General features: G+C 40.6%; 1 protein-coding gene across 1 annotated transcript; it reads left to right on the forward strand.

Moving 5' to 3' along the window:
- The first annotated feature begins 7763 nt into the window (after nucleotides 1-7763).
- Nucleotides 7764-13127, forward strand: rrp15 (ribosomal RNA processing 15 homolog). The gene is made up of 5 exons (XM_053326320.1): nucleotides 7764-7824; nucleotides 8724-9055; nucleotides 10064-10161; nucleotides 10308-10497; nucleotides 12532-13127. Exons 1-5 carry the CDS (start codon nucleotides 7779-7781, stop codon nucleotides 12673-12675), a joined length of 810 nt encoding a protein of 269 aa, XP_053182295.1. The 5' UTR covers nucleotides 7764-7778; the 3' UTR covers nucleotides 12676-13127.
- The last annotated feature ends 409 nt before the right edge of the window (nucleotides 13128-13536 follow it).

The following is a 13536-nucleotide window of genomic DNA, read 5'->3' on the forward strand; positions in this document are numbered from 1 at the left end:
TAGCTAAACAGGAATCAGGTGAGTTAAGTCTTAAAGCATCAGTCTGATGTTAAATGCTTTATTTGTGGATAGGGACAGTGCAGTGTTCTACATTTTTGTCAATGTCAACAAATCCCATGAAAAGGCCAAAAACAAACAATCATTACTTTCTGATTTCTCTCAAGACAAAACATACACCTCACATATACATAGTTTAATTTTTTTAAGGTCACTGTAGTGTTTAGCAAACGTTACTCAAACAGGAGAACATAGTGTATTTGTTGGGGATTATTTTCAGTAGTGGATGAATCCATATTTGGTGTTCTAGTGAGTATTTCTGGCAGCGGGACGGTGTGTGTGAGACTCAGTCAATAGAAACTACAGTGTGTGTGTTCATGGTAATGAAGGAACATGTCATTCAGTGCAGCAGTGTGGACCCTTGATGTGTTTTTAATAGTTTTTGGACAATGGAGTTCTATGGCACAGAGGAATGAGATATATAAAGCTTTGATACACTCACAGTAAATTCATTTGTAAAAGCAAATTCATTATCAGTTTGGGGCTTTGCATGAGATTTGATGACATAAGAAAAATTGTGAATATCACCAGACTCTTTACAGCAACTAAAAACAGGTCTACTATACAGTGCTAGTGTATTTAGAATGGATTGGTCATAGCAAACACGTAAGCCACAGGCACCTGTAGCCCAATGTTGACAATGTGCCATTTCCCTATGCCTAATGCTCCAATAACCAACCCTGCTAACGTTCCCAGAGTGCCCGGCCACGAGGACCACTGTCCTGCCACCGCTGCCACTGCACCCACAGACACCCCCGCTGCCCCCACCACGCCGAGCAGCGCCCCAGTTTTACCCCCATCTCCCAGCACAGGAGCTAAAACCTCCACCCCGACCAGTAAACCCCCTGCCACCAAAGCTGACCCCACGATGACTTTCTTCTCTCCGGCTGCTTGCCTCACCAGCGGCCCACCCACAGTAGCCCCCAGACCCAGCTGACACAGCTTCCCCACGAAGAAAGCTGCATTCAAAGCCTCCAGAGAAGATTGCTGATTCATGCGATTTCTGATGTTATCCCTGGATTGATTGTGTCCTGCCGCATGCATCTTCATGGCAGTTGTTACCACCACCTGTCCGGCATGCAGGGTTAGCATAGCAATGACAAATGTTGCTAGCATTCCCATACATCCTACTAACATCCAGAACTTAAAGTCATTTGATGTCAGAAGAAAATAAGCTATGATTGCAACCAAAGCCAAAAGCACTATAAACACAGACTGGTGATTTCCATAACCAAACACCCCAAACCCTGATGTTACTATGGCAACCACTGTCATCGGGATCCCTGAAAAAGCCAAGAAGTCCACATGTTTGACCACCACTGTGTTGATCCAGTCTTGGATGGTTCTTTGCGCCATTTCTGCCTCTTCCCTCTCTATCTTCTTCCTCTCTAGCTCTTCTCTCTGCTTTCGCTCAGTGGTCCACGTGGTCATGAGCTCCGTCCCGCTGGAGTCCTCTCCCTTCTCCAGCGTCAGGATCCTCTGCTCTATCTGCACAGCCACTCTCTGCCTCTGCTGCAACTCAGTAATTTCAATTTGTTCCTTCTCCCTGGCCAAACCTGCAGATGCCAGAGTGCAACAGGCCTCTCCTTGCTTCCAGAGGAACTTAAATATGAAGTGCATGGGTGGTTTGAGCATGGTGAAGATGCTCAGGGCCCACAAAAGTCCCACCATGCCGTAATTCTTCACAATCCATTCAATTGCAATCCCGAGCGTGGCTCCGCTGAGTGTGGTCCCGAAAGCACCGGCAAATCCTGCTGATATCCACAAGCTAGCAGAGTCTGTGTAAGAGGCCCCGCAGCTCCTCGTGGCTGCAATCACTGAGGCTACCGCCGCCGCCATAATCACACCAGCTACTACTGAAGTCATCGCCGTGGTCAGCGCCGTGGCTCCCATAAGTGTCCCCAATCCCAGAGCACCAACCAGCCTGACTTCCTCCATCACTGGCTTCAGTAGATCTGCTGAGGTCATCACAGACAGGGTCTTGTCCACTGGGTCCTCTGTGGCTCCCAGTATGCAGCCTCCCACTGCTCCCAGTACAAACCCTACAGCAGCCTCCGATATAGGGCTCTGAACTCCTGAGACATGACAAGAACAAAATCATCTCAACAGTTTAATATGATGTTATATGATCTTGTATTTAATGATGGATATGCACAGAATATGTCCTTAATAATAATTATTGATTTGTTTGCATTTGACTTCATTAGCAGCACCAGTAGAAGACAACATTACAGTGTGTGGATGCTAAGACTCACACAGTATTACACAGTATCACACTATTACACTTTTAATCTTGGACCATGGCAATGTAGCATTTTACTACACATTGTACCTGTGTAAAAATGTGTTATAATAATAATGTATTGATTGTCCTGATTTGATTTTGTGTGGTTTCTCACATGATAATATATGAAATGTAAAACCATTCAATGACTAAACAAAGGTCTTCAATGCGTTGACCCTACTGTTGTCTTTTGACCAACTTTTATCCTTTTGGGTCAAAGTTTGACTGTTAAAGCACAGGATTTACAAATACTTTGGGAAATGATGGTCAATAGGCCTCATTTAAATGAAACCTCAGTTTTGAATGAACGCTTGTTTTTCTCCCAAGTCAATATTGACCCAAAGACACGATGCAGAATAGCAAAATTCTTCTATATTCAATTCAAATGTACTACTTACTTACTAATAATTACTTTTGGTAAAGAGTTGTGAGTGAGTAAAGTCACCAAGTGTCTGTCACAGATGAAGTGCCTGCAGTTAGAGACTCTCAACAGACTGGTTGATCAGGTTTAACTAGTTGAGAGACCATGCTGCATGATTCCTATCTGTGAACCTTCACTATAGTAGTACGGGTGGAGCAAGGCGAACAAGGGACAAAAGAAAAAAGTTAGAAATCCATTTCATGCTGTTATTCTAACCCCATAATGTCATTAAAAACTTGTAAAACTCAAATGAAAGCACCTGAAGCATAACGACAAAAACACTTTACACTGCTAATTGTGTTTTTTAAAGGACAAGTAAAGCAAGCCACTACAAATCATTACTATGAGTTAATGATACAGAGATACATGAAAATGCAGATTTGGAAAGTTGCGATGTCTTTACCCAGTTTAGTGCGTGCCATGATGCTGAGGTAGGTTGTAAACTCAGAAATCCTCTTCCACTGAAGCTGGCGCTCTATGGAACTGTCTCTTAAGTGACCTGTGTGTCATGAAATGTGGTCTTCCTTTTCTTCCTGTTTATATGACAGCAGTCCACACAGGACACACCCACACACCCACAGGTTTGTAGTTTCTGTATCCTCCTTCCAGGTGATCCTGTTTTAATCTTCAGGATCTCTGCACTGGCGCTCAGTATCACATGTGTGGCAGCATTCCTGTGTTTATCTGTCGTCTGTCATGGTTGCTCTGCAACCTCTCTCACCGTCTCTGTCCTGTCAAACAGTCTGTCAAACACCGGTTGTGAGCAGACTGAAGAAGATCCTGAGTGATTTATCTTATGAAGTGCTGTCACAGATAGTGGGGTTTCAGTTGAAAAGGTCATAGACTGCATACTCATCCAGAAAGCATTCAGAGTGCACATTTAGTATTTTAAATTTGAATAGAAACTGTCTCAAAAGGTTGCACTAATAAGAAATCATACTTACAATACATTAAGGGCTGTCCAACAGTTTTATATTAACCTCAGCATGATATGTTTTGAATATATTGGGATGTAATCATATTTTTGGATAATGTGAATTTCCAAGTACTCACACTGTTCCAGAGCTATACACAGACATTATAATCTACTATGACTGTATCACTCTTTTCCATGAGAGTTATCTGAACAAAAAGTACCTGAAAAAGTTATGACTAGTTTCCTTGTGTCAACTGAATTGCCTTCATCGCAACCATTAGGATTGCTATATTAAGTCCATAAAGTCCTCCAGGTCCCAGAGCAGCTGTCAGGAATCCAGCGGCCCCTAACACTGTGGCTCCCATCATCACCAGACCAAGAACTGCAAAACTCAGAGCAGACTCCACTAATACAGTCACGTTGTTTCTACTGACTTGTTCGATGGGAGTATCTGTACTTGTTAGCAGCTGCTGGGCAAATGGCATAGTCAGAGGTACAACTAAATTATAGAATGAGAGTAAATCATTCTGAACTGCCAAGACCATAATACCAGATGCCACCATTGTACAAAGCCAAAGCTGCTCTCCTGCTGACATGATGACAAGTCCCAGAGAGACCCCAGAAGCTCCAGCAAGGCCTGATATTAGTCCAAGTACTCCTCCTGCATCAAAACACCATTCAATGACACTGTGAAGAGGTACATGTTGGGCATCTACATCTAGACAGTATAGGATCACAGCTGCAGGGATAGATATCCACAAAGACAGAGCTTCAGCTCTTTCTGCCTCTAAGAAACAAATTGACATCACCCCTAAAAGAGCCCCAATCAGTCCAGCTAGCATCACCTGTGTATACACCAAAAATTGAACTGTGTAAAAAGTTTCAGAAAAATATGGATTTTCTTGAGAATCATTTTCTATCTGTACTCCGAGGATTAGTCCTGTCAGCAGAACCAGCAGAAGAAAGCTCAGTGTCATGTATACACTGGGCTTTCTGAAGGCTATTATCTCAATCAAAAAACCCAACAGTACTACTGCTATGACCAAAAGGATCATGACAATAAATATTTTAGGTTCATTAGGATCAAAAACCTGACCCGAGCAGACCCCAAAGTGAATTGTCATGAATGCCACAGCAAGTAAGATCAGAATTCTTGCTGGATTAGCTGCTGCTTGTCGCAGTTGCTTATATATGAAGAATAAGGTAAGACTGAGGACAAAGCCCATCACACAGAGACCTCTTAGTCCGAGAGTTATCAGTGTCATGGAGGTCATTCCAAGGAGTGCTCCTGCAATTCCACATCCCAGAAAGGCTTGTAGTCCTATACAGCCTGTCTCCAAGAAAGATCCAGTTTGTTCTTTCATCATAGCAGCACGAGATCCCATCACTACTCCACAGGCAACAGACAGGAAGGCCAGGGAAAGTCCAAAACACCCCACAAGAGATGACAATCCATCCAGACCTACGATTTTAACAAGAGCGTGAGCTTTAGGATACCAGGTATCACACAAAGCTATCATCTCCATCGCTCTCTCTACTGCCAGGTTCAGCGCAAAGCCAGCAGGCATTAACTTCAGCAGCACTCCCAGTATTAACTCTGAAAGAGACGAATAAAACAAAAACACAAATATAACACATGTATTTTTTAATTGCACTTTAAACTAAGAAGAATTACAGGCTACATGTCAGGCTGTAATCTGTATTGTTATCAAGCCTCATATCATAACTAAATAACTTACTCATTCTGCCAGCTTTTTCAGTCCACACTCCGCCAGTAAATAATTTCAAAAGTAAAAGAAAAACTCAGTTGGTAAAGTCAGGCATCGGCTGAGAATGAAAGTGGAAGTTAGAATTACATTATAACCAGTGTTTTAAAGGAGCCTGGCACACAAAATACTTATCACCACCATAAACTCCTGACTTTATTATAGCACTGAACTCTGCCCCCAAATCTGCTTTCTGTTATTATCCCTCGTACAGGCAAGACTGATAACTTCAAACATGTTACTCCATTGTTTATTCAAAGATGTACTCAAGCCATTTAAAGTTCCCCTTCCAATTCAACTTCCAACTCAAGCAGTTTCATAGATCCTTTGATGGCTCTGTGGTTTGACTTTTTTTGTATACTGCATTATATTGGGCGGCTTGTGTTGTCCTCCAATTGGAAGATTGGCAGTTCGATTCCTGGCTCCTCCAGTCCACATGTTGATGTGTCCTTGGGCAAGATACTTAACCCCGAATTGCTCCCATTGCTGCTCCAACGGTGTATGAATGTGTATGAATAGTTAGCTTCCCCTGATGAGCAGGTTGGCACCCTGCATGGTAGCTCCTGCTATCAGTCTATGAATGTGTGCTCATAAAGACTAAAAAAGCGTTATATAAGTACAGTCTATTTACCATTTACATATCACCCTGTACATGGCATCATATTGCACAAGGTATGCTTTAACTCTTGTTCAAAACAAACATTATGCACATCTACATCCTTTAAATTGATAAATACTCAAAATTGAAATATTTATATTCAGTCAGCAACTCTGAATACACCAAAGATTGAACTGAGTCAATAAAGATGGGGCTGGCAGTGATGACTTACATCAGTTAATCATATATCCCCAAATCCTACCAAATCTGTCAAATACTCTTCATAAAAATGGAATTGATTTTAAAATATAATCTGCTTTGTAGTAAACTAGTAAAGTAACTTCTTCATGATCCTGTGGTTGTTGAATAGCCTGTGCAAGTGAATCTGGAGAGTAAGAGAGACTAGACCTAGACCTGTTTAATACAAAGTGACAGTAAGCTATTATTACTCCAACACATTAAAGTTGTTCTGTGTTTATATTGCATTATAATAATAATATACAGCCCATGAGTGAGTGATAGTGAATCACTGAGCTCTGTCAAGTTAATGTAGGAAGGATAAAACTGTTGTGAAGACTTCAGACTCAGATTTATTGACAAGTCAGTTTGCAAATATTAGGGATTTGTCTTGGTGTTGTGGTGTATGACAGTCAAAGAACAGAAAGTAAGAGAAAAGACAAGTATCTATACAAAGTAAGAAAAAGAAAGGTCATATAAAGGCGCAATAACAATGTACAATATAGAAGAAGTAAGAAATCTCTGATATTGACAGAAAATGTGCAAATGTTCACAATATAAACAGGAGCTATAAGTCATATACAAGTGTAATAATACAAACAGTACAGATAGTTGCATTCATGCAATGCACCATGTTAGATGTAATGGGTTCACAGACATGTAATATAAGATTATAGATTTGATGAATGATTATATTATGTAGTGTCTATTAGTGGCATGAAATCTGAGAGAGAGAGAAATAGAGAGAGTAGTTGAAGCAAAAAGATATTTTTTGGATATCAGGGAAATGACGGGAGATTAAGTGCAGGGGCTTTCTCCTCAGAGCCTAATGTGAGAAGCAGTGGCAGAGCTAGGGGCTTTTGGGGCTGCAATCTAAAAACAAATCTGGTTAAAGTCACTTTTTATGAACAGTGACTTCAACCAGTAGCTGACTGAAATAACATTTGTGGTTAAGAGTGAAACTTTTAAAGACACATTTGGTACTGTGTTACTGTGAAATGTAATTAAAAATAATGTATTTTTTTTTCTTTTTTCGTCTAATTCTTTATTGTTATTTATTTATTTCTATGTGCATTGTTTTTAGATCATTGTTAATAAGGATAAAAACCCATCTTCTATTACTACTACTATTAATAGTCATACAATGCAGTAAAATCAAATTCTGCACATTTAAATAAAGCTCCCTTGCCCTGTGTGCTGTGGGTGCTCTGTGTGCTCTGGGCTTAGCTCTGGGTCTGAGTTCTATTAGAGAATTGGAAGAGAGGTGAGGAAGAATGTATTTATTTTTTGTGATTAATTTTATATAGTTTAATATAATAATAACTGATAGGATCATTGAGTCTTATTTTCAGGTGGGTGGCGCTACTGCAACATTCTTGACGCAAACTGCCTCTAAAAACCAACGAAGAAGAAACAGACTCACGCCGTTAGCTGAGAAGCTAACGGAAGTTGTGACCGGAACTTTGCACTGTGCGGAACTATTTCACTGTTACACCACGATGGCAGCTGTGTTGGAGACACATGGGCAGACTTCTGCTGAATTAGGTATCTTAAATTCATCTTTACACCTGATAAAAGTCTGTTTTTTTTCGGTTGGGAGCTGTAAGCTAGCTGTGTAGCCCGCTGTGTTTCAGAATGTGTTGTAGTATTATGTGTATGAGCTGTATAGTGACTGTTTGGTTCTGATAGACACACATGTACACGATGATGGAACATACTCAACGTTACTATGTCCAAACTGCCAGCTGTATTACATATATCAGGACTATATATCTATACTTACATCTTCAAACAGGGTTCCCTAGGTCATGAAATTCATGGAAAAGTTATGAAATGAGAAAAAATGTTTCCGGACCTGGAAATGATTTGGAATGATGTGAATGTTTCGGAAAAGTTTTGAATTAGGGATGACCCTATCTGATATCAAAGATAATGGATATAAGACAGGTCGCATGACATTGGACTCCCCCCACGCATTTACTATGTCAAAAATCTTTATATTCATGTAATATGAATATACTAATCATCGATTTGTATACTTTTAACTTTTTAATATCTTGTAATATGTGATCTGGGGCCAAGGCTTCTTCTGGATGTAATTATAACATGCACCCATCATTTAGTGAGCTCAAAGTGTCAAAACATCTGTTAAAAGGCTCCAGAATACAAAAAATGACATCATCTCTGTTAAAAATGTTCTGGGGGAGGAGACTATTTGTTAAACTACTTAAATTAAGTTATGGAAGTGGGGTTAAATATTATGGAATAGTTATGGAAAAGTTTTGAAAAATGGTAAAAATGTGTGGGAACTCTGGAGGATTCTTCTAACCGTCCGGATGAAGTAACGTTAGTCTTGTCTAATGTTGTCTTGTGGACACATATCAGTGTAATGACAGCAGTTGTGTGTGTGTGTGTGTGTGTGTGTGTGTGTGTGTGTGTCTCAGCAGAAGACTCAGACTCTGTGTGTGAGGACAGCAGCGCACACAGTGACGTAGAAGAAGGGAGCAACAGCGAAGGCTCAGATGATGGAGGAGCAGATGATGGCTCAGATGAGGATGGAGGGAGTGACGGAGAGGAGGCAGAGGATGAAGACGGAGGTGACAACGACGAAGAAGTTGATGATGACGGCAATGCCAATGCTGGATGGGCAGAGGCCATGGCCAAGATTCTGGGGAAGAAAACCCCGGATAGCAAAAGCAGCATCCTGGTGAAGAACAAAGAGTTGGACAAGATGAAGGAGAAAGAAAAAGAGGAGCTGCTGGAGAGAAAGAAACTGGTAATAAACACAGCAAAGCACTCAGACAGCTCATTGAGTTTATTAGCTGATAATGAATAGAAGCAGTCCATCACTAGAATCCAACAACCAGTGTAGAGCTGCAGCAGCTACTGTCTACTATTAAATGACTCACCTTTTATTTTAATCATTTTATTTTCATCATCTTGTGACCCATCACATCTTCGGACCCTTTTGAGGAGGGTCTTGACTAGAGCCGACATTGGTCTATCACACCGGCCGATATGTTGTCTGATATGTACAGATATTTTTTATATAGGCAGCATTTAATATACATTTGATGCTTTTTCTTACTTCAAGTTTAATATATACATACGTACATGTTTATGTGTTTATAGTTATTTAGTTAGTTATAATTATTTATAATGATTAAATTCCCAGTGCAGGTTACTGTTTCAGTGCACTGATGTCATTTTATTCAATAAAGTTAAATGGTAAAATATCATGCCTTCATTACATATCTTTGTCAGAAGTGTTTCAAAGGGATCACTGCATGTTTATGTAAGTTATTCTTCATATATATAAAATTATCGGTTGGTATGTCAATATCAGAAGTTTTTGCTCCCTAATGTCCATATTGGCATCGGCCCCAAAAATCCAGTATTGGTCAGGTCCTTGTCTCGAGCCCCCACATTGAAGTGGAAAAGAATCTGAACATTTATAACTATGTATTAAGATTCAGAGTTTAAAGGGAACACAACACTAAGTTACTAACACTTGTAATAACACTTAAATACAGTCACTGACGCTCTCCTTGGCTTCAAGGTGACAAAAACTAACCCTAACCCTATCTAACACTCTGCTGATGGACTAGTATGTGTAAAGTCTATCTATCACTCTGCTGATGGACTAGTATGTGTAAAGTCTATCTATCACTCTGCTGATGGACTAGTATGTGTAAAGTCTATCTATCACTCTGCTGATGGACTAGTATGTGTAAAGTGTGTTCAGTGTGTGAGGTGACTGTCAGACTGTGTCTGTGTACAACAGGTTGATAAGAAGCGAGCCTGGGAGATGATGAGCAGAGAGAAACCTGATGTGGTCAAAGACCGTGAGACTGAGAAAGCTCTACAGAGGATTGCTACCAGGTGTGTGTGTGTGTGTGTGTGTGTGTGTGTGTGTGTGTGTGTGTGTGTGTGTGTGTGTGTGTGTGTGTGTGTGTGTGTGTGTCTTTGTTATACATTATTAATTATCAGGTGTAATGTCTGACTCCAGTGTGTGTTTTCCTGCTCAGAGGAGTGGTGCAGCTGTTCAACGCTGTCAGGAAACACCAGAAAACAATCGATGAAAAGGTGAAGGAAGTCGGAGGCTCAGAGAGGAAGAAGGCCAAGATTCTGTCCTCTGTCTCTAAGAGGGACTTCATCGATGTCCTGAGGAGGACAGAAGGAAGCAGTGGAGTCACTGTAAAGACTGAAAAGGACACTGTAAGTTTGTTTTTCAATATTCTATAAAATAGAAAAGAGTTGGAATGATGTAACAGACCCAACAGCAGTGCAGTGGAACAGTGCAGGTCTGCACCACCACTCTAAACCAAGCTACAATCCTGTTTCATTAGATGCACACTTTTTCGCCCACACACTAAGTAGACTCAGTTACTCAGAAAAGACAAAAAACACAAACTGAACAACAATGAGTGAAACAACAAGGCTTTAAACACTGTGGCAGACACAACATTTTGAAATACATAGTGACCAAATTGTTATAAGCCATCAGTGATCAGGAAGCAAACTGTGCTGTATCCTCCACAGCTGTCTGAACTCCTTCACATTCTCACCTGTGAGTCCAACTTCTGAGCTCTGTAGTTTTCGGTGGAGAATACTTACACTCCCCACAGAGTCTGGATGCATTTCAGCACTGTGACAGGAATCATCATAACAAGTGGAAAGACAGAGCAGACCTCACTGATGCACAGCAAACCAAATACAATCTACTTCCTTCAGTTTTAAAACTCTTTTTCATTCAGTTCTACATTAGTGAATCCAGGTGTAAGCTGCTGGTCAGTGTTTACAATGCTATGAGGTTCATATATTCAATCAGTGGATAAATAATTATTATTAGATTGCAGTAACAAAAAGCTCAACCTTTGACAAGCTGCCCCCCAGAGGGCTCAGGCATGACTGCCACTGCACCCCTCTGTCTAAATCAGATCCCCCTCACCCTTCCTGCTCTGTTTTGATTGGTCAGCTTCAGGAAGCTTCCCCTCAACAGACCTATGGCAGGTCATAAGGCTGCAGAAACAAACCGCATTAGAATTAGAAATGCACTTCTTTTTCTCCTTCTTCACTCCAAATGGAAACTTCTCAAATCCATCTGTAACATGTTGGAACTGAATCCTGTTCACAATATGATGAACATGAACAACGTCAGTAATACAGATTATAGAACAGAACATGCACCATGTGACGTCATCCTGTCAGGAAAGTTAAAATATCATTTCAGAGTTTAGTGTCAGAACAGCTGAAAGCTGGACGGAGCATTTTTCATCCATTGATCTCAAGTGTTTGTTAACTGGTTGAGGTTTAGTGAAAATCCAGATGTGAAAAGCTTAGTGGTGTCTGTACTGCCTACTGAAACTAAACTCCTTCAGAGCAGACACAATATTGGTGTTTTATTCCTCTTATTGAAACTCTTTCAACTTGTTCATTGATGTGCTGGTTTTCATCCTTTTGTTCAGTTACACAGTGTTAATGCAACACTGAAATCACTGACACACACTGATCCCCAATACAGCTGAATACCGAACACCACAGATAATCTGTGACTGTGAGCTGATGTGTTCCTCTGGATGGAAAACAAACTTTAATCCAGGATCCATCAGACTCATCAGCAGCCTGATAAACATTGTGATGTGTGATGTTGTAGTCCAGCTATGGATGGGCATCAGGTATTAATCATCTTTATATTTATTTTTTTATTTATAGATAGAATCTTTTATTTTTTAAACCCCCACTGTGCTGCTGCTTTTGAACTCATCACACACATGTGATCTCAGTGGAGCTGCAACAATTAGTTCAGCCAACTGTTTGGATAATTTATTAATCATTTGGAGCCATTTCTTTTGAGAAAAACAAAAAAGTCAAAATTCTTAAATGTGAATATTATCTGGTTATCGTGGTCCTCTATTAATGTAAACTCAATAGTTTTGGGTTGTGGGAAAAATGTTTTTATAAACCAAACAACTATCAACAACATCATTTATCATTCGATTAAGTCAATAATCAACAGATGCATCAATGAAAATAATGATGTGCAAACTCAGACCTCACAAAACAAACCAGCTCCTGTTTCAGTTTGTATCAAGTCAAAAACACTGTTACAAAGTGTGATTGCATTGAGTGACCACATGGTGTCACTGTTGTCTTTGGAAACTCACTGACACAGCTCAGTCTGAAGCATGCACTACACTGAGTATTGTGTTTACTGTGTGTGTGTGTGTGTGTGTGTGTGTGTGTGTGTAGGGTGCTGCGGAAGAGAAGCCTGCCTGGAGCGTCCTCAGAGACGACTACATGATGGGAGCCACCATGAAAGACTGGGATAAAGACAGCGAGGACGGAGAGGAGGCTGAGACACAGGAAGGAGGAGGTGCAGAGGACAGTGACTGACACCATCCATACATACTGAAAAAACTGTGTACAGACAGCCTGCTGTGATGCCTTCAGGGTCAGTCTGCTCCTGAATCCCTGACATGTCTAGGTCTGGAAATTAATACATGAGGAAGTAATGTAGTAAATCCCAGCTCTTCATCAGTCTGTGCACTGCACAGGAAGGATGGAGACAGTCTGGAATTTGTGTCCTTTACTGATATTTGTTGATATGTTCTGCAGAGGCGGGAAGGGGAAGTGGCAGTAAATCATACTGTACACTAAACGCATCATCAGAAAAGTGTGTAAACAGGATGTAAATGAGATATTAAGACTGGAGGAGCTCAGAAGCAGCTCCTCACTGTTTGTCTGGTGTATGACTATTTTATAACTATAAGAGCAGTGAGCATGTAAACCCTGTAAATAGGAATGTTTTGTACAGTTCTGGTTGAATAAACAGCTGATTCATATAGTCTGTTGACTGGAGGTGTGTCAGTCCTGCTCTTAGTGAACAGTGTAACTGTTGACTGATGGATATAGTTTTATGGTTGTCTTAAAGAAAGTCTTACACAACACTCACATGCCGAATGTGAACCTGGCCGTGAACTGCACCCTACATCTGTGTTAGATAGGGATCTCTTCATGGTCAGTATGGAGAGGAGGAATAATAACAGGGAGCCATAGCTCTTTGAATGTGCATATGGTGTGTTAGTATTGTATCCCTCAAAGCTGTGGCTCCACAATCTTTGGGTTTGGGCCGTCATGAGAGGTCACAAGATAAATACTGATGGATTGTGACAGCAGAGGTGATTATTCTCCAGACTATTTTATAATCTTTACTTTTTTTCCCTCATGAATTATTTGATAATTGTGTATCTTCTG

Source organism: Scomber japonicus, chromosome 10 (genome assembly GCF_027409825.1).
Source record: "Scomber japonicus isolate fScoJap1 chromosome 10, fScoJap1.pri, whole genome shotgun sequence".
Classification (NCBI taxonomy): domain Eukaryota; kingdom Metazoa; phylum Chordata; class Actinopteri; order Scombriformes; family Scombridae; genus Scomber; species Scomber japonicus.